This window comes from Chionomys nivalis, chromosome 16 (genome assembly GCF_950005125.1).
Source record: "Chionomys nivalis chromosome 16, mChiNiv1.1, whole genome shotgun sequence".
Taxonomy (NCBI): domain Eukaryota; kingdom Metazoa; phylum Chordata; class Mammalia; order Rodentia; family Cricetidae; genus Chionomys; species Chionomys nivalis.
Window position 1 is genome coordinate 22,623,554 of NC_080101.1, and position 20,546 is coordinate 22,644,099.

The 20,546-nt window shown below is 40.0% G+C and overlaps 1 protein-coding gene across 3 annotated transcripts in view; it reads right to left on the reverse strand.

Moving 5' to 3' along the window:
• The window catches only part of Invs (inversin), a 133,259-nt gene that overhangs the window by 41,256 nt on the left and 71,457 nt on the right, over positions 1-20,546 (reverse strand). For all 3 annotated transcript variants that reach the window (XM_057791028.1, XM_057791026.1, XM_057791027.1), the window contains exons 4-6: positions 7,521-7,694; positions 2,861-3,028; positions 1,282-1,462 (exon numbers count right to left, since the gene is read on the reverse strand). In XM_057791028.1, the coding sequence (XP_057647011.1) occupies positions 1,282-1,462; positions 2,861-3,028; positions 7,521-7,694 (523 nt within the window). The remainder of the gene's footprint in view (positions 1-1,281; positions 1,463-2,860; positions 3,029-7,520; positions 7,695-20,546) is intronic.

A 20,546-nucleotide genomic window follows, 5' to 3' on the forward strand; every position in this document is an offset into this window, starting at 1 on the left:
ACTGGCATTGGAAGGATGAAGAGCATACCTCAGGAATGGTCTCAAGAAGGCCCAGAGCAAAGTCGAGAAATTGTTAGGCGTCTTCAATTTAGTGCAGAAAGAGATGGCGTCTATGAAATGAAAGGGAGAAAGAACCCTAAGAAGGAAATAGGCTGCATGAAAAGGTGATAGAAAGAATAAAAGGAAATAAAATAAAGTTAAAAGGAAAAATAGGAGGCAGATGGGAATGAAAATACAGTTGAACTGAGAACCCATGTAGCAGGAATAATAAAATCAGAATTTATTGAACAAAGCAAATTTAGTGAGGTGGAGGCAAATTTGTGAAGTGCGCCCACATTCTAGAGGAAAAGGATGAGATGAAAACACACTTCAAAAGGAACCCTAAATAACAATTATAAATATCACATAAAAGCTGCATGCAAGTATGAAATCACTTTAAAACAGATTGTGTGCAACTTAAGACCAAGATGCTAACAACAGTCAGCTCCGACTGTGAGCGCACACCAAAGGAGTAGTGAGCTGGAAGGGCACAACTCGCATTATATGCGGAAGGAACAGGAGAGGTCTTGTTCTTGACTCTCATGGATAAACATGATTTCGATGAGCTGAAAAGTCATCACAACTGAACCCACACTGTCACCTGTAACACCAGGCGGGCCGAAGCTGAGTGACAGCATCACAAGGGGGAAACAAAGGGGCAGGAAAATATGAAGAAAAAAAGCCTCTGAAAATACTAGTAATACCCAAATAATAGAAAAAATAATACTTTTTAATAATGACTATAAGTGGTTAAACTACTTCATAAATGAGAAAAAGTCCCAGGTTGTACTCCTTCAAATAATCTGACACAACCATACATACCAGACACACACCTGCGCTCTCATCAAAAAAAGTGATCCCCGAAAGGTTACAAGGCAGGTATGAGGAAAGAAAACCAAGTTCAATGCCTGAACACAGCGTCAAATGAATGCCCTGCTTTGCCCACATGAATGCCATGAGTGTGAAGACAGGTTACATTACATTCATATCTTGTCAATGAATTGTCATTCCTTTGTAATAAAAGTAAAAACTTTGACATAATGTTGAACTAATAACCAGTATTTAATAGAAAATTAGTTTATGTTACCACATCTAAAGCATGCAACAGCAGGAGCCAGGTTATGGAATAACTGAGCATATCAATTAGGGAGGAGAAGCCCACAGGAGATGTGGAGGCACAGGACTTTCCGTAGCTGGCTAGCCTTTCCTACCACTGATCTTATGACTTAGAGCAGAACATACCTAGTAAGGCTGCCCAGTGAAGTGGGGTTCGAAATAAGTTATCGTACGATGTTATGTTGCAGCTTTCATAGGAGGTCAAGACGTCCACCACCGTCAGGTTTCCATCGGCGACCGCGAAGTGAAGAGGTGTGCGGCCCTCGTAGTCTTGCCAGTTCAATAAAGACTCTGTTGGGGCAGCATCCTATTTTAAAGAGCCAGAGATTTCACACACATGTGGAATCCTCAATAAATAATATGTGGCATGTATATTAACTATTTCTTAAAACCTCCACCTTCTCTACAGGCACAAATAAAACTGTGCATTGTGTATGGGCTAAATCTTTAACAATTAACTTTCCTGTTTATTAATAATTAGAGGACCCACCATGCTTGCATTAAAAAGGTACAGCACTTTGCCTAATGTGCTTTTGTGTCTGTTGTGAGTCAGGCTAAAGTTTTTTTTTTCTTATATACACATGTAGTCATCCATAAACAACATATATTTTGTACATGTGCTTTGGATATTTACATTGTGGAAGCACATGCAATCTCTTTGGCAACTTTTTCTTCCTATACTACACTTGTGGGTTTATTTGTTGATTCTTGTTCATTTCTTTTCTTTCTTTCTTTCTTTCTTTCTTTCTTTCTTTCTTTCTTTCTTTCTTTCTTTCTTTCTTTCTTTTTTTTTTTGGTTTTTCAAGACAGGGTTTCATCTGTAGCTTTGGAGCCTGTCCTGGAACTAGCTCTTGTAGACGAGGCTGGTCTCGAACTCAGATCCGCCTGTCTCTGCCTCCCCTCCTGAGTGCTGGGACTAAAGGCGTGGGCCCAGCTCATCTGTTAGACTGGAATTTAGCTGTCCGTTTTTTCCTCCTGAGAAACAGTTACGTTATTTCCAATTTTTTTCACAATTACAAATAATGTTGCAAAGACATTTCCCTCACATATTTCTTATGGAACAGTGTGTGAGACTTTTCTCTTTGCCACACATGGAAAGAGGCGTTTCTGGTGGAAGGATTTTTGCACTTTCCACTACAAACTGTCAAGCTGCTCTCCAAATGCTTGGGCCAATGAACACACCCGTGACAATATGTGTTTATTTCCCACATGCGGGCACAGATTAATCATTGGTGTTGTTAAGCTTCCTACATGTTATTTCTATAATGAGGCTGATAGGCATTTCCATGATGTTTAATTTGAAGCGTTTTTATGAATGAGGCTGAAAAATTTACTCCTCTGTGTATGGTATTCTGCTTTACTTCTCTGCAGTCGACAGCTCACCACACTCACCCACCCTTCTGCTGGATATTCGCAGCAGACATGACAGCCATACCACCCTGAATGCACCTGATTTCATCTGTAAGCTTCTAAAGTCTTTCTTTGACATAAAAAAAAAAAGCCTGATTTCCAAGCTGCCAGGGACACTATGAACCCAAGACCCTCAGATCTTTGCTTCCTGGAATAGCTTCAGCTAAGGAGTTTCCTCACCCAGTATTCCTTCTGAGGTTAGGTCACACCTAGAGGCAAGTCCTGTTGCTTCAATTTGTATCTAATATATTATTTTTTCCTGAAAAGGACTTTTGGGGTCTAGCATCCTACTTACTAGGATGCATCTCACTGTGTGCACAGCGCTCGGGTCTTTATGGTTGGCTGCCCAGTGGAGTGGGATCTTGCCTTCGATGTCAGGAATCCCAATGTTGGAGTCATGCTTGATGAGCAGCTTCGCATGCTCTGGGTTGTTGTAGTATGCACTCCAGTGCAAAGCTGTTTGCTGCAAGGTAGAGAAGTGCTCAAAAGACAACCTCAGCATCCTGCTCTTCTAGAGCTCTTCTATGCGACAGGCATGGTGTAAGTCACCAGGACACTCTCTCAGAACCTGTCCAGCATACCACCAATAGACCCCCCTCCTCTCAACATATCCTGGACCACAACTCTGGCAGAAGCCCCCAGCTTTACCAGTGTCACATTGGCACCCCGAATCTCAGGAAAGAGTCCCACCTACAGACCACCAACACTCCCAAAGAGCCCACTCAGCTTATTCCCAACAGCCTCTCTCCTCATTTGCACATCCACAACTCCAGAGGAAGCACCCTGCTCCATCAGACACCAGAACTCCATCTTCCAACTTGGTTAGAAACACTTTACTCAACCACAGGCCATTCAAGCCAGAAAACCAGAGAGAAAACAGAAACCAATGGAAAAAAGTACCTATTTGACAAAGACAAACTCAGAAGTTGGTACCTAAACTTATACCCTAAACCCAGATGCCCAGACACCAGTGTAAAAACACAATCAGCAACAGCCGGGGCACTACGTCACCAGCAGACACCAGGGTAAAAACACAATCAACAACAGCCAGGGCACTGTCATCACCAGAGCCCAGTTATCCTACTACAAGCTGCCCTGAATATTCCAACACAGCTGAAGCACAAGAAAACAATCTTAAAACAAACTTTATAAAGATGATAAAGGTCCTTAATGAAGAATTCCCTTAAATAAATCAAGGAAAAGACAACCAAAATATTGGAGGAAATGAATAAACCCTTTAAAGAAAGCAAAGAAAAAACAAACAGTTGAAGGAAATAAATAAAAGTTTTCAAGACTGAAAACAGAAATAGAAGCAATAGCCGGGCGATGGTGGCGCACGCCTTTAATCCCAGCACTCGGGAGGCAGAAGCAGGTGGATCTCTGTGAGTTCGAGACCAGCCTGGTCTACAAGAGCTAGTTCCAGGACAGGCTCCAAAGCCACAGAGAAACCCTGTCTCGAAAAACCAAAAAAAAAAAAAAAAAAAAAAAAAAAAAAAAGAAATAGAAGCAATAAAGAAAACACAAACTGAGGGAATCCTGGAGATGGAAAACCCAGGTAAGCAAACAGAAACTACAGACACAAGCATCACAGAACACAAGAGATGGAAGAGAGAATCTTAGGGACTGAAAATACAATAGAAGAAATAGATACATTGGTCAAAGAAAATGTTAAAACTAAAGATTTCCTGACACAAAACATTAAGAAAATCTGGGACACTATGAGAAAGCCAACCTAAGAATAACGGGAATGGAAGAAAGAGAAGAATCGCAGTTCAAAGGCACATGAAATATTTTTAACAAAATCACAGAAGAAAATTTTCCTATACGACATGGCTAAAAAGGTACAAGAAGCAAACAGAATGCCAAATAAACTGGGCCAGAAAAGAAAGTCCCCTCACCACACAATAATCAAAATACTAGAAAGAATATTAAAAGCTAAAAGGAAAAAAAGAGCAAGTAATATATAAAGACAGACCTATTAGAATTACACTCAGCTTCTCAACAGAAACTCTAAAAGCCAGAAGGGCCTGGACAGGTGTCCTGCAGACTCTAAGAGACCACAGATGACAGCCCAGAATACTAGACCCAGCAAAACTTTCAATCACCATGGATGGAGAAAAGGTATTCCATAATAAAGTCAAATTTAAACAATATCTATCTACAAATCCAACACTATAGAAGGTGCTAGAAGGAAAATTCTATCCCAAGGAGGTTTACACCCATGAAAAGGAAATTAGAACACATGAAAACAGAGGAAATAAATAACTATCCCAGCCAAACCAAAGAAGGGAGGAACACACACACACACCACCACCACCACCACCATGAACAACAACAACAAAATAACAGAAATTAATAATCAATGGTCATTAGTATCTATCAATATCAATGGACTAAATTCTCCAATAAAAAGATACAGGCTATCAGAATAGATGTAAGAACTGAATCCATCCTGCTGCATACAAGAGATCCACTTCAACATCAAAGAGAGACACTACCTCACTGAAAAGAATTGGAAAAATATTTTCCAAGCAAATGGACCCAAGAAGCAAGCTGGTGTAGCCATTCTAATATCTAACAAAATAGACTTCAAACCAAAATTAATCAAAAGAGATGGGGAAGGACAGTTCATACTCATCAAAGGCAAGACCCACCAAGATATCTTTCAATTCTGAACATCTATGCTCCCAAACAAAGGGCACTCACATTTGTAAAGGAAACACTATAAAGCTTAAATCACACATTGACCCCCTCCCACAGTGATACTGGGAGACTTCAGTACCCAACTCTCAATGGACAGGTCATCCAAACAAAAACTAAACAGAGAAATACTGGAGCTAAGAACATTATGAACCAAACTGACCTAACAGATATTTACAGAACATTTCACCCAAACACAAAAGAACATATTTTCTTCTCAGCACCTCATGGAACCTTCTCCAAAACTGACCATACTTGGTCACAAAGCAAATCTCAACAGACACAATAAAATTGAAATAACCCCCTGCATCCTATCAGACCATCACAAATTAAAATTGGATTTCAACAACAACAGAACACCTATGATAAACTCATGGAAAATGAATGACTGATGGACAAGGGAGAAATAGAGAAATAAATCAAAGACTTCTGAGAACTCAATGAGAATGAATACACAACATACCCAAACTTATTGGAACAATGAAAACGGCGCTAGGAGAGAAGTTCACAGCACTAAGTGCTACACAAAGAAGTTAGAGAGTTCTCATATCAGTAACTTAGCAGCACACCTGAAATCCCTAGAACAAAAAGAAGCAAGCTCACCCAAGAGAAATAGATGGCAGGAAATAATCAAACTCAGGGCTAAAATCAATAAAATAGAAACAAGAGAACAATACAAAGAATCAATGAGACAAAGAGTTGGTTCTTCTAGAAAATCAACAAAATAGATTAATTCTCATCCAAACTAACTAAAAGATGGAGAGAGAATATCCAAACCAACAAAATCAGAAACAAAAAAGGGGATATAACATCAGACAGTGAGGAAATCCAAAGAATCATTAGGTCATACTTAAAAAAAAAAAAGGAAAATCTAAAGGTAATGAATAATTTTCTTGACAGATACCACTTACCAAAGTTAAATCAACATTAGCTAAACAATTTAAGAAACCTATAGCCCCCAGTGAAATAGAACCAGTCATTAATACTCTCCCACATAAAAAAAAAAACTAAAAAAGCCCACAGTCAGACAGTTTTGTTGTTTATCAGAGACTCTCTCTCTCTCTCTCTGTCTCTCTCTCTGTCTCTCATTCTGTCTCTCTCTCTCTTTCACACACACACACACACACACACACGTTTAGGAAATCTTTAAAAACTAAGAGCAGGAAGGATAATTATAAGGATTTTAACTCCACAGTGTCACTGGTGTTAAAAGACTATGGCCCAGCTCAGAGTGGAAAGAAAAGATTACTGTTGTGTCTATCAAATGACCACGACTGTTTTTCCTGTGAAGAAGGAGCAGTAAAGCTATGAGGAGTGTAGTAATCTTTTGAATTTAAGAGCAAGGAAGGTTAAAAAAATATTCCTAGCAAGAAGTGAGAGGGCAGATGTCAGATCTGAAATGCTATTAGTAATTGTTCTATGGTAAACGTTCATCTGAAATGCTATTAGTAATTCTTCTATGGTAAACATTTATGAGGAGCGTATCCTGCATGAGGTACTGTGATAAGCACTTGGTCTGAATTACCTCGTTTTACCTTCAGTTATTTTTTCATGTGTTCTAAAATTATGACATAAATGAATTAAGTAATTTCCCCAAGAACACAGAATGAATAAGTGGTGGCTTTTGGATTAGAGTTCAAGGAGGCTGCTGCTGACAGCCTAGTTACTAAAGCCATTGCATGCTTAGTGCATTGCATGGGCCACCATGAGTCCAGATGCTCTATGTTCAGTGCACTGCATGAGCAGACAGCCCCTGTGGGCTCAGATGCCCACATACTTACTGCCCTGCATGAGCAGACAGCCACTGTGGCCAGGTGCCCACATGCTTACTGCACTGCACAGGCAGACAGTCACGGTGGGTCCAGGTGCCCACACGCTTAGTCCACTGCATGGGCAGATGGTCAATCTGAGTCCAGGTTCCCACAGAGACTGTCATGAGCTTCTGACAAATGTTAGAAACTCTTTTACAGTTAAACAGGCCTGGGTTTGAACTCCAGTTTTGTGACTTGGATTTTGGGCAAACTTATCCCTCTTGAGGTCGAGATTCCCCACCCTTCAAAGGAGATGCAATCTACCCTGTGGTGGCTAGCAGGATAATAGCAGACTTCTAGAAGATACCGGGATGTCTGGACATGTGGAGTTGCCCTCCCACAGGGATGGTGGCAATGCACACCTCCTTTCCTGATGCCTCACATCATAAGACAAAGCAGCCTCTTTCTTTATTCATTTGTCTTCAGACCTTGACGGTCTATTACCTTATTCTTGTCCTGTGTATCCACCTCCCCAGGGGCCATAAACTTCAGCAGAAGGGCTAGACACTTGGGACTGCTATGCCGGGTGGTCAGGTGCAAGGGTGTCATCCCTTCTAGATCCTTCTGCATCCAGTTTGCTCTGCGTGTAAGCAAGAGTTTCATAAAGCGGTAATTTCCCTAGATGAAAACAAGAAAGATGAAAAGGAATTTACTTTGTGGCCAGTTTGTAAATACCTTTGAAATGTTCTCAGTAATTTTAACTACCTTCATACAGTATATCATGCAGAAAAGTTAATAAAAGGGGAAATATCACTATACTAGACAGTGATTGCTTTATGTTTTCCCGCTTCTCTTGATCACTTTTGAACAATCATATAACTTATATAGTGGCTATCCGACACTTACTGGGGGTGTAACAGGTTTTATCAGCCAGACTGTTATTGCTAGGTGTTTAGAATGTTAGTCTGCTGTTGCTGGGCATGTAGACACTACGGCAATAAACTGTAAGCATTTATTATAGAAAATGCTTCAGCATACACTGTTTTGTACTTAGTTTTCTCCTTTATCATGAAAGTAGATTACCAAGAGCCAAATTTGGGGTTAAGTTTGTATATTTTATAGTTTGTGGGTATTTTCCAAGTTACTCTCTAGTAGCATCGATATGTACGGTATTGACTGATTGCCCCAATAGGGTGTTATGTGTAACACATACTCTCTATATGATCTTTTCAATGCCATCTCCCTCACAGACGGCAAGCTTCAGGAGGCAAGGCTGCGTTTCATTGGCTGCTGTACCCAGTATAATCCCTGGTACAAACTAAGTATTTGATAAATGTAAATAAGATAGGTGATGGACTGAGCATGGAGAAATAACTCCTGTATTTTGCTTTCACTTAAAAATTATAGCTGCTATGTGAGATCATACGAGTGAAGAGTCTTAATTCTCAAATAACCTGTATTTGGCTATCCTTGCTTTTTAAGGCTTCATTGATTCCAGCTTGTTAGCAGAGCACAAGACTTACCTGGCTTCGATTTTACTATCAGCTCTGAGAAGGAAGACATGAAAAGTTCCTCAAGAGGGCGCCCTTACTCTAAGCTTCAAGAGGGTGCCCTGCTCTAAGCGTCCTCAAGAGGGCGCCATGCTCTAAGCATCAGTATGACACTATATACCAAAAAAAATAAAATTTGACCTTTCTGAGCATAATGTTTCTAATATTATAGATTAATTCATTATAACCTTTCCTTTTAGAGATGTTCAATCAGACATTTTGGTTGTGGAATCAGAAAATAGGAAGTAGAAGGAAAGTCACACAGCTGAAAGCAGTGGCCACTAGGCACATACAAGGTTCCTGGCATAGTTATGTTTCCTGTTATTCTTGGTAATCAAGTTTCACTAGCCACACATAGTATATACCAGTAACAGCTGCTCTTTATTCATGCAACAAACATTTGTTAAGCCTTGCTATGAAGCAGACAATTAGGACAGAGGTTTTTGACATAAATCTCATGGTTGTGCCACACTGACGTGGGGTAGAATATGTCTATAGATGAAAGCACCCCTGCATGTCATGTGTGAACCAGAGGCAACAACAGTGCACAGAACTGTGGCACATGTGAAATGAGGCAGACAGTATGTGAAGAGTACTCGAAACACTGCGCTAAGTGGGTGCCCAGCAAATGTTTGCTAGGATTATGCATGACTTTCCAGAGACTGGGTTTCTCATCAAACCTGGATCTTATCAAGACTAGACCGGCCAGCAAGACAAATGTAGATGGTGAGGCGGAGTGAAGAAGGGCTGGTGATAATGGCAGAAAGGTCTGATCATCAATATTTATAGTGCAGCTGGTGATTAAGGAGAGCACCAAGAGCAAAGACAGCTGGAGTGGTAGAAATAATGGCTTCTCTGTTTTTCTCACACTAAGGAACACATCTGTCCTTGCTCTCTACCTATTGGGAACCGCCACTCCTCTCACTCGTCCCACGGCAGACCCTGCCCCTCAGAAATCCTGCCAAGGGTCAGCTCCTCCCCCAGAGCTGCTCAAGATCATGCCTGCAAGGTACTTAAGACCTGATTGCCAGACCGGCCACGTGATTCCTCTCCTGGCTTTCTGAGAGTCAACTGAGAGTTGCTTTGCTCTGTTTATTGAAGGTGGATTTATTAATCTGGTCTGATTTGACTTATTCCATCAGCAGAGGGACCCAATAACCAGGAAGCCAACACTTGTCACAGCCCACAGATTACACCACAGGACTAGAGGAATCTGACTAGTGCTCTGGGGAGGACTCAGCTCTGTTCCGGGAGACAGAGTCCACTCAGGTATTCTATATGACAGCTGGGGCCAGACACAATATAATTCACTTGGGCCAATGTCAAGCCCCTGGGTCTCATTAGCAAGCATTTATTAAATGTCAATTATATGCAGACTCAATCTCTGCAAATAAGCAGAGGACCACAGAACTTCCAGAACTAAGATGAGAAGGTTGGGCATGTGGTTCAGTGGTGAAGTGCACACAGAAGAACACGGGTCTAATTCCCGGTAGAGAAAAGAACAGTCAATTTCTTTATAACTTTTTATTTTCTTGTGTGTGCATGTGCTATATGTGTGGGTATGGATTTATGCAGATGTACACATGTATTTTTGGTGCCTAAGCATGTGTACATGTATGTGTGTGTGAAAACTACTGCTGTTTTAGAAGCATGCATATAGTTATTTCATCTGAGTAATAATGATATAAAGATTTTGAGTAAATTACTTTGATATTTTGCATTTACATTTTTATTTTAAGAAAATGTACCAGGGATTGGGAATATGAGTCAGGTGCTAAAGTGCCCTGCAAGCATGAGAACCTGAGTTTGATTCCCAGCACCCCCCCCACACACACACACACACAACTGAATATGGAGGCTTGCTTCTGTAATCCCTGGGGAGGAGGATCCCTGGGATTTACTCACTGGCCATCTAGATGAATTAACCAACTGAGCTCCTGGTTTAGTGAGAGACTCTGTCTCAAAATTTGGGTAGGAAGTGATTAAAAAAGACACCTTATATTGACCTCTGACTTCGACATACATGTGCACACATGGGCATGCACACCTGTATACACCTATGCATACCACAAATATGTACATACATGTATACTTCCACATACATACAGAATAAAACATAACAATTACAGGCAATCCTCTTTTGTGTGTTCAACTCCTTTTCTCCCTCTTTGGGTGTTTCTCGATTAATATTTTATATTTTATTTTATACAAACATGTAATTTCATAGTCTGGAAGGTGCTATCTTTATAGAATAGCACCTTCTCTGTCCATCTCTGACTCAGAGAAATAAAGGTTTCTCCAGGTTGCTCTGGTTCATGTATCTGTACTGGAGAAGCATCTTGCTCTAGGAATGGCATTGATTCCCTCTAGAAGAAGACTTAGCACACTCCTCAATTTTCACAATCACTGCTATAATGAATTGCTTTGTACAGATCTCCTGGTAAGTGTACAAGAATTTCTGGGCTCTCTCAAAGAGCAGTTCCAATTTGCATTCCTAACAGAAACATGAGAATTCTTGTTTTTCGACAACTTTTTCCCACTTGGTTTTGTCAAAGTACTGACTTTGGCCAATCCAATTGGTACACAGTGCTGTTTTGATCATAAATTTAATCTGCACTTCCTTAGCTGAGGCGGACTATTTTGTTGACTATTAGTTTCTTCTTTTGTGTTGTTTGCTAAATTGGGAGCTCAGCTATTTGTCTTACTGGAATATTTTTTACATACTTTGGATACCAATCTTTTTACTTTCCTTAGGTTCTTTGACTAAGAATGAGTTAATACTCAGAATGACATTAGCTCCCTTGCCCTTTGTCTTTTATTTATTTCTATTTATTTGTTCAATTTGTTCTTTGATAATCTCATACACACATTTAGTACACCACTCTTACTTTCTTTCCTCTCTTCTTTTACCTCTCTGTCAATACTCACCCCTCCCTACAGGCCTTCTTCCCATTCATGTCTTTTTGATTTGCTTTGTTTTGTGACTCAGTGATTTTACCAGGATCATCTGTGTGGCCACTGGTTTGGAAATATCATGTTACCAATCTGAACCCTAAATATTAATGTGTATACCTATAGGTAACAAAACTCTCAACCTTAATCACAGAAGTTTTTCTTTGCAGTGAACTCTAAATAATGCACAGACTCATGAACGTTCAAGATGTTTAGAACAAATGATGGCTGAGTGCTTGGCCCTGGACAACTATGTATCCTCTCTAAGCTGAGAGAATATTAGAGAAGAGAGTTCAGAAAGAATGTACGAACCAGAACATAGGAAGCAGGGCTAGAAAACACTGTTTTCAGGCACAACATAGCTATTGCAAAGGATCTCATAGCAGCTGTGGTAGGCTGCAGTGAGCCTGCCAACAGTCAATCATGGATCAGGGAGGGACTCCTGGCCCTGGCCCTCTCTACTGAACTACTGGCATCTGACAGATTGAGGAACAGTCCTTGCTTTCAGTTGTGAACCAAATGGTATTGGCTTTTCTTTAACATTTAGTTTCTTCATATAGTTTGCTTTTATTTACAAGTAGATAAATATTATTATTATTACTATTTTTTATCAGTACTGCTACTATTGAGATAGAGTCTTTGCAATTTAGTCCTGATGGACCTGAAACTCACTATGTAGACCAGATTGGCCTCAAATGTGTGGTTATCTGGTTGTCTCAGCTTTCTGAGAGTGCTAGGAATACAGCATGTAATCCATGTACAATTCCTAGCTTTCAAGTAGATTTGAAGAAAGCTTCTTTGTTACTGGTTTCCGTTGCTTGTATTTTTCTTCTACTCATCCTTTGGTTGGATTCTACATAGTTCTAGTCTAGTCTAAGAAACCACCTAATGGCATTCTCTCTTGGAGTATTGACTTCTATGTTGTTAGGAATAATAAAGTGACAGTCATTCAGCTAATGGGAGCTTTCCGGTCCTGAGGTTGGTCTTTGTCCTGTTCTTGCCTGTTCTTCAAGCACCATTCTCTAGAGCTGTAGACCAATCTTAGAGAATTCTGAATTTCTAAGTGTATTCCTTACTTCAGTAAAAATGAAGAGGCTTTTCAATCACTCAAGAGGAAATTCTTGAACAAGATGTGGCTAAAATCATATTTTTATGACTTCTGTGTTTTATCATTAACTTCTGACAACACTTGGGACCCTCGCCCCACAGTCCTCTCACAAGGTTACCATGTTCTCTTTATCAGGCCACTGCACACCTTGGCCATTTGCCTTCTCCTTAGTCAAAGCACTGGCGCGTCAATGCCTTTGCTTTTACCACATTCAGAGATACTGAAAAGGAAGATGGTTTCCCAGAAGCATACTTTGGGACCTCCACATTTCCTCCCATTGACCTCTGAATTCTTGCTCTGTTTGCACGGCACCAGCACTCCTATTTACCATTAAACTTGAGGAGAAAATGGCTGTTCGCAGACAAACACAAATGATCATATTTTGGTCCATTTATAGGTTATTATATAATTTTGCCCAGGAAATATTATAACTATATTTATAATAGCAAATATAAATGTAGAGAAGGCATTCTGTCACATTTCATTCTAAATGTTAACAACATTAGATTAAAATACATTATTTTACATGGAAATAATAGAAACATTTGTTATTAATTATAATGATATCCTTATAATTACAAATTTATAAACATTCAAGGCATTTGCCATATTAAATTTCAAAAAGAAACTACCCCTAGGAAGTATATAGGTCACAATTTTCAGTTATCAGTGAAACTTTTCTATAATGGTTGAAAATGCAAATAAGCTTTGGAAGTACCACAGTCATATCAGGAGCGGGGGTATGCCCTGATCCTGGGTGCAAGGCCTTCACCCTGCTTAACTGGGATCACTTCTCAAGTTAATCTTGCAGTGAACAGTCTTTAAAAATGAGTTCGAGGCCAGCCTGGTCTAGAAGAGCTAGTTCCAGGACAGGAACCAAAAAATCTACGGAGAAACCCTGTCTCGAAAAAAAAAAAAAAAAAAGAAGAGAGATAATATCACTCTGGGACTTTGTTTTATGCTTTGGACACTTGCTTTACGCTTACTAAAAGTTGCCGAGTACAGCATTCCTGAGATATCTTGCAAACTCCACTATGTGCTGTTCACTTGTGTCATCTGCATCGTCTCTACAGCACTTGGAAACAAGGGAAACTGATGCAAACAAGCACGTGTGCATGCTACTTGCTATGCCATCAGTGGAAAAGCTTTTGATCTCTTAGGGTGTCTTGTGTATTCTGACGGTATCCCCAGTCGACATGATACCCTCAAGAACGGTAAAAATAAAGCCTAGAACAGACAAGAGAGTAAAAGAGTTTAAAATGCTGATGTAGCTTTCTTGAAAAACAGGAAAGGACCCTTCATTGTCCTCCTCAGGACATTATGACATTATGTAATATCATAATGAGTAAGGTGAGTAAAAGGACTACTGTTAATAAATGTGAAAGGTGAGAAACAGGATTGAGACAAGATGCCCACACAGGGCTTTGTGCTTCTCTCCTTCCTCCCTGGGCAGGAGAAGGAGAGGTAAGAATCATGACACTGCAGTGCGATGAAAAGCACATGCTTGTGGCTGCGAAGTCTCCAGAGTCTCCAAAGCAGAAGGAAGTGGTGAGAGGAACGAGGAGCTTTCAGTTTCATACAGAATTTTAGATGGTGACGCTGGGTGTTTGTATGGTTGAGACACGTGTGAGCAGCTGCTTGAAAGCATTACCCAGCAGCACCCAGCCTACTGGACTGGGAACACAAACCCCGTGGTAGCTTGCCTTGTGTAATATGAAGACAGATACTGCACATAGCTGCTGGCCACTTTCTGAGGCAAAGCTCTTGGCTTCACAGTGCTTTTGTTCACAAAATTTCCCCTAAAGGCTATGACCTGTTTAATGATGTTTTGGTTTAGTCAAAGCCTGATGCTATCCATTGAGAGAGGCAATAATTGCATAACTTCAAGGAAAACTCTGGAAAGCTAACTGGCTAGAAAGGCTATTCAGGCCAGTAAGCTACGATGAAAACCATCACTCTTACTTCAGGCAATAAGGACTGGTCATACTTTGACTAGTTCTTGGCCTGTTGTCAATGCTATAGTGATAAGGTCTGCCATGTGGAAGACTATAGATGCCAGATTAAATACACTCTCCTTTGGTGCTGCAAACCATGCTGATAATCAGACAGCCTGATAGCTTGTGTTGATGTATACAATAAGGGCATGTTCTCTAAGAAGAGCAACTGGAATCAACCTGACGAACAAGTTAGATCACTCAGGTCATTAGTCTTTCAGTATTTGGATCATCATTGCACTAGATATGGGGATGAATCCATCATTGTAGACTTGGCACAAAGTAAAATGTATGTATGTTTGTGATGTGAAAGATATCACCTGTATATGGGACTTGTGTCTGTCTCTTGTGAAGTTAGATTGTTTTTTTCATGGTGAAGAAGGCCAAGTTAATAGAGCATTGCATCTGCCTACTCTTGGCAAGGACTTATGAAATCTGCTCTTAGACCCATCATCCATCTTACCACTGTAGACCCATCTCAGATCATAATGATACTATATCATCAACTTGCCCTATTTTAACTACAAGAAGTCCTTGATTTGGCTTCATGTTTTGGGTTTTTGAGACCATCTGTAGTCTGACCATAGCATACCATTTTTCAGGAAGGCCATGCAGCAATGAACCAACAGTTAGAGGACATTTTATTGATACTTTCTTTTTCCCCACCATCATCAGCTATCTGGGATTATTGAGAGCTGTGACACTTGAAAATCAATTAATAAATACCTCTAGTATTATTTCTTGTTTGCTCCTGGCCTATAACCCAAATATGGCTTCTGATGTGCCCTCCCCTAGAGATTTCCCTTCTTGTGGGAGATGATAAAAACAAACGTGATTGGGAATCATATATAACTATTAAAATAAAACTGTCATTCTATGCTATTGTTTGTCAATTAAGATGTTTTCTTCTTCCTAAAGACCATTTCAGGCTGGTTTTGACTGACATATCCTTTAGTGGCCAAAAAGAATATTAGAGATTCAAAATGTATTCTGGATTATTAATCTTGATTAATTTGTTCAAGGAACATGATTCCAGATTAAAAATGTACAATGTCCACAGGACTGAGTGTCTTGCACATTGATCCTCCCAGAGCAGTGCAAATTATCATTGTAAATGTGTTCCATATACACACATCCTTCTATATGGAAGGTACATGTGGAAATGGTTAGAAAGAAGGTGACGTTATATCTATTAATATGGGACTCATGGGCTGATGAGATGGCTCAGTGGATTAAAGGCACTTGCTTTCAGCCCTACTGACTTGAATTCAATCCCTGGAACTCACATGATGAGAGAAGAAAACCAACTCTTTCAAGCTATCTTCTGACCTGCCCCAGCACAGATGTGAATGTCAAGGGATATTTGTGAGAGTTGGCTGTGCTGAGGCACTTATACATAAATGGACAACATTTTTAGAAAAAGACAGGACTCACTAGTTTTGTGACTAAAGGGGAAGGTAACTTCAGGACTTGGGAAGGGACCTCTGTCTACAGAGACTGCTGTTCTGCTCTGTACCATGGCTGTTCAGTCCCAGAGAAACACAGAAGTCTACATTAATTATAAACTGGTTGGCTTATTAGTTCAGGTTGCTTATTAACTAATTCTTATATCTTAAATTAACTCATAATTCTTGTCTGTGTTAGTCACATGGCTTGGTACCTTTTATCTCATCTTGTGTCCTTTGCATCTGGGTGACGACTGCAGACTCAGCCTTTCCTCTTCTCAAAATTCTCCTATCCTGGTCACGCCACCTATACTTCCTGCCTGGTCACCCCACCTATACTTCCCGTCTGGCTACTGGCCAGTCAGCACAAGTGATAAATGTTTACAGGGTACATTGTCCCACAGCAGACCTCAGCCTGTGAAGGTGCAGGAACAGGAGATCAACTAGTACTCTATCTTTTGGATCTAGTGCTGGATTCTAACAAAATGAAGAAGGCTTGCACACACACACACACACAAAAAAAAAAAGAAACATACAGAAGTAAGTGGAGGCTAGACTGACCTACTGGAGAGTTTGCCACTCCCACCAATGTACAAAGAAATATTCCTATCAATGTTGGTAGTTCCTATTCTTTTGCTATGATTGATGTCATCAGTGGGAGGTCCTCAGCAATACCCAACAACATGGATCTATTTACATGCATAGACCCATTTACATGCAAAGGGATGGGCACGCCCCTATTTAATCTAATGAACACAAATCAATATGCTCTCCCTGGTGCATAAGAAGCCTTAGCGCAAGTTGTATGTGCTAACTGAAGCTGCAAGTGCCTGCGATACTGACCTGCAACTCTTACGTGTTTGCATACAGAACACAGCAGGCCAGGGCAGATTCCTTCATTGGGCTTGGGAGAGGGGCTGTGATGCTAAAGTTCACCATTAAATTCCCTTGTCTGGGTCATGACAGATGATAAACTGGCTTTGGTTTATATTCTGGATGTTTGAAGTAAGATATACTACCTCCTATGGTACTTATTCACAGTTGACTTAGTCAGACATATGAGTGTGGATCACTTTTTACCTGGGCAGCTTCCCGGGGGCATGTTTGCAATGAGCAGCTGGAGGGATGAGGTCATGCCTTCATACTGGTTAAAATGAAATGGAAGACCCCTAAAGTTCAGTGTTGCTCAGCTGCAATGGAAGCTCAGTGTGCACAGCATCCATCTGGCTCTCCAACTCGCCCAGGTTTCTTAGGGGCAAAGTAAAACCATTGTAAACACAGAAGCTCAGGCTTTCTGCAGTGTTATGAATAATAATCTCCTTGGTCTAAGCTCTGGAGTATAATGTTTATTTTAAATATCCATGTAACAGTAAGAGACCAACTTGCTAGCTTGCATATGGGGCAAAATCAAATCTGAGACCCTCCTTACAACTCAATATTATTGTAGTCCAGAGTCCAGAGTAAGAAGTTACATATATGACTAAATAGGTAGACAGTCTACAATGATATAAGGAGCATAAAACTTATTTAGTATTTAAAGTATTCAATTATTATTTTTGAAATGAAAGTACCTAAATTGGAAATATGAACCATTACATCCTAGTTGGATGAAAACATAATTTCAGTGTATACATAAATAGTTCTGTGAAATGAAAGCCAATATGTTTTTAACCTAGACCAGGAGATTACCACCAGCACACAAAGCAGAGGCTATAAATGCTTTTGTCCTTGGACAATCTTCTTGTCTCAGCTGATTGAAGTGTCTGCTTGTATTTTGATTTCCTGGCCTTTAGAGTGAATTTTTATAGGACAAAAAGGCAAATAGTTATAAAAATCAAGTTACTGAGAGATATGAGTTCACTGAGCTCTAGAAATGAGATTGAATCTGCAATGTTTTTCCCAGTGGCAGTCATGGTCTCTCCTTTAAACTTCTGATGGTCAAGTTCAAATACTGTGCTTTATTAAAAAGATTTCTAATTGCTCATGATGGTAAGTGTACCACTAGCTTGTCATCCTTAGCAAATCTTTGGAAACATTCAAAAAGTTATTTGACAATCCTAAGCACGCAAAGGCTAAGAAGGATGCTTCAGAGGCAGACTCTGAGCCTTATTTGCTATTTTCCAAGTTTAAGATGCTCATCCATCTGGCAGAGCAGCCAGACCATACATCAGCCAAGAACATCTCTCTGGAAAGAGGATTTGACTGAAGGAAAAGCAACATCTTTGACTGATCCATGGATGAACTCTTCTAATATTTCTCCCCACTGCCTCCTCCAAGCCTTGGCTCTATCTACTAACTGGGTTTCCATAGGAATAGACAGTGCTATCAAGTGCCACATAGTTAAACAGCACAGGAGAAAATGTTACTGTAATATATATATGCTCAAGCCTCCACTTGTATTTCTTTTGACAACTGTCTACACACACACACACACACACACACTCACACACACTCACATATATGCTTGTCTTCTCTATGAAAGGAAACTATGGAAAGATTTCTTTATTCTGAGATTTCTCACCCAATGCCAGGTTTTTTCGCATGTTTTTCTGAATGATGACAGTGATTTTATTTAGATTATTAGTGTCCTCAGCAGACATAATTTTATATATAGAAAACTAACAAAAATAAATGCTAAAAAAGTACTCAAGACTGCGATGGTTGTTCTCAGGAAGGCAATCCTATTGTGCTTGTGGTGCTCCCTCATTTATTCAGAGTGACACTTTAAAATGGCACAGCCTTTTAAAATTAGCTTATCATGACATTTTCATACCTATGTATCATTATACTTTGATCTCATCCCTTCTCCTTCCCAGGTCCTTGGCTCTCCTCTCCCTCCTTCTCCAGCTAGATGCCTTTCTTCCTTCATATAGCTCCGGCTTCTGTTTTCTTATGTGTTCTATTGCTCTCTGCATTTCTCACCTCCCTTGAGATCGCTTCCTCTCCTCTCATGATCCCCTTTCTCGTTTCCTAAAATTCTCTCTCTCTCTCCCTCCCAGTTTTAAATCAAGGTTTTATAAATGAGAGAAAACATGTGGTATTTGTCTTCCTGAATTTTGGCTAGTGATTTCAAGTTGTATTCATTTTCCTACAAATGCCACAATTTCATTTTTTTATAGCTGAATACAATTCCATTGTGTGTATGGAAGATATCTCTATCCATTCATCTGCTCAAAGACATCTAGGCTGAATCTACTACCTGGCTATTGTGAATAATCAGGAACAAATATCAATATACAACTATTCCTATAAAAAGTTAACCAGAGTCATTTGGATACATCCCCAAGTAGAGCTGGGTGATATGGTATTTCTATATTTAAGTTTTAAAAAAAGTTATTTTATTATTTATGAGTATGTGTGTGTTTGACACATATGTACATGTGCCCGTGGAGTCTGATCTAAGAAGTCATTGGATCCCTTAAAGACAGAGTTACAGACAGTTGTGAGCCATCTGACATAGTTGGGAACTGACCTGTGGTCCTCTGGAAAAGCATCAAACATTCTTTAATTATGAGCCATCTCTATAGCCCCCATTTTCATTTTTTTGAGAGACTTTCATACAGATTTCATTATATAATGGATTCATTTCCACCAATGAATAAAGGCTGCTCCCCCCATTACCTTACTAGCACTGTGCTGTTGCTGGCTTGATTTGTTTTTGATGACAGTCATTCTGACTAAGAAGAGATGAAAATATAAAGCAGTTTTAATTTGCATTTTCCTAATACATAAAGGTGTTAAGCATTTTCAAGTATTTATTGGCCACTTTATTATTTTACTTTTAAATCTTGTGTGTGGTTGTATGTATGTGAGTGCAGTTGCCAACAGAGGCCAGAGAGATCGCACTGGATCCCTGCAGCTACAGGCAGTTTTGAGGGGCCAGCTGTAGGTGCTGGGAACCAAACTCCCATCTTCTATGAGAGTAGTGTGAGCTCTTACCCATGAACTATTTCTCAAGCCTCCACTTGTATCTCTCTTTACAGGTGTCTATTCACTCGATTAGTTCATTTACTACTGACTGGATGACTGGGCTTTTCTATGTTGGCTTCAGAACATCAACAGGGTAGGCACATTACGGCTCTTGTTATGTGCTTACCATATGTACATAAGGTTTGTCCATATGTAAATGCTATTCCTTACTATAGTACAATGGTATCAGTCCTCTGACAGCTGTAAGGAAAACAACAGCAATAATTCTTTGGAGGGCTCCTGTGCATCACTGAGGGGTCAGCAAAGCTTCTCAGGGAAAGCAATGCCTGAGCTGCATCCTAAGCCACGTAAAATAAAAAGAAAGATGAATGTGGAAGGGCACTGTGAATAGGGACAGGGAGCCATTAGAAGAAAAGCTTTAAGTAGTTAGTGTGGACGCTGACTGAATTATCCTCATGAAATAGCATCTCTACATCACCCTAAGGTTGGATATCAGTATGCTGGGATGAATTATAGATACACTAGGAAAAGGGATACAGACTAGAAACTAT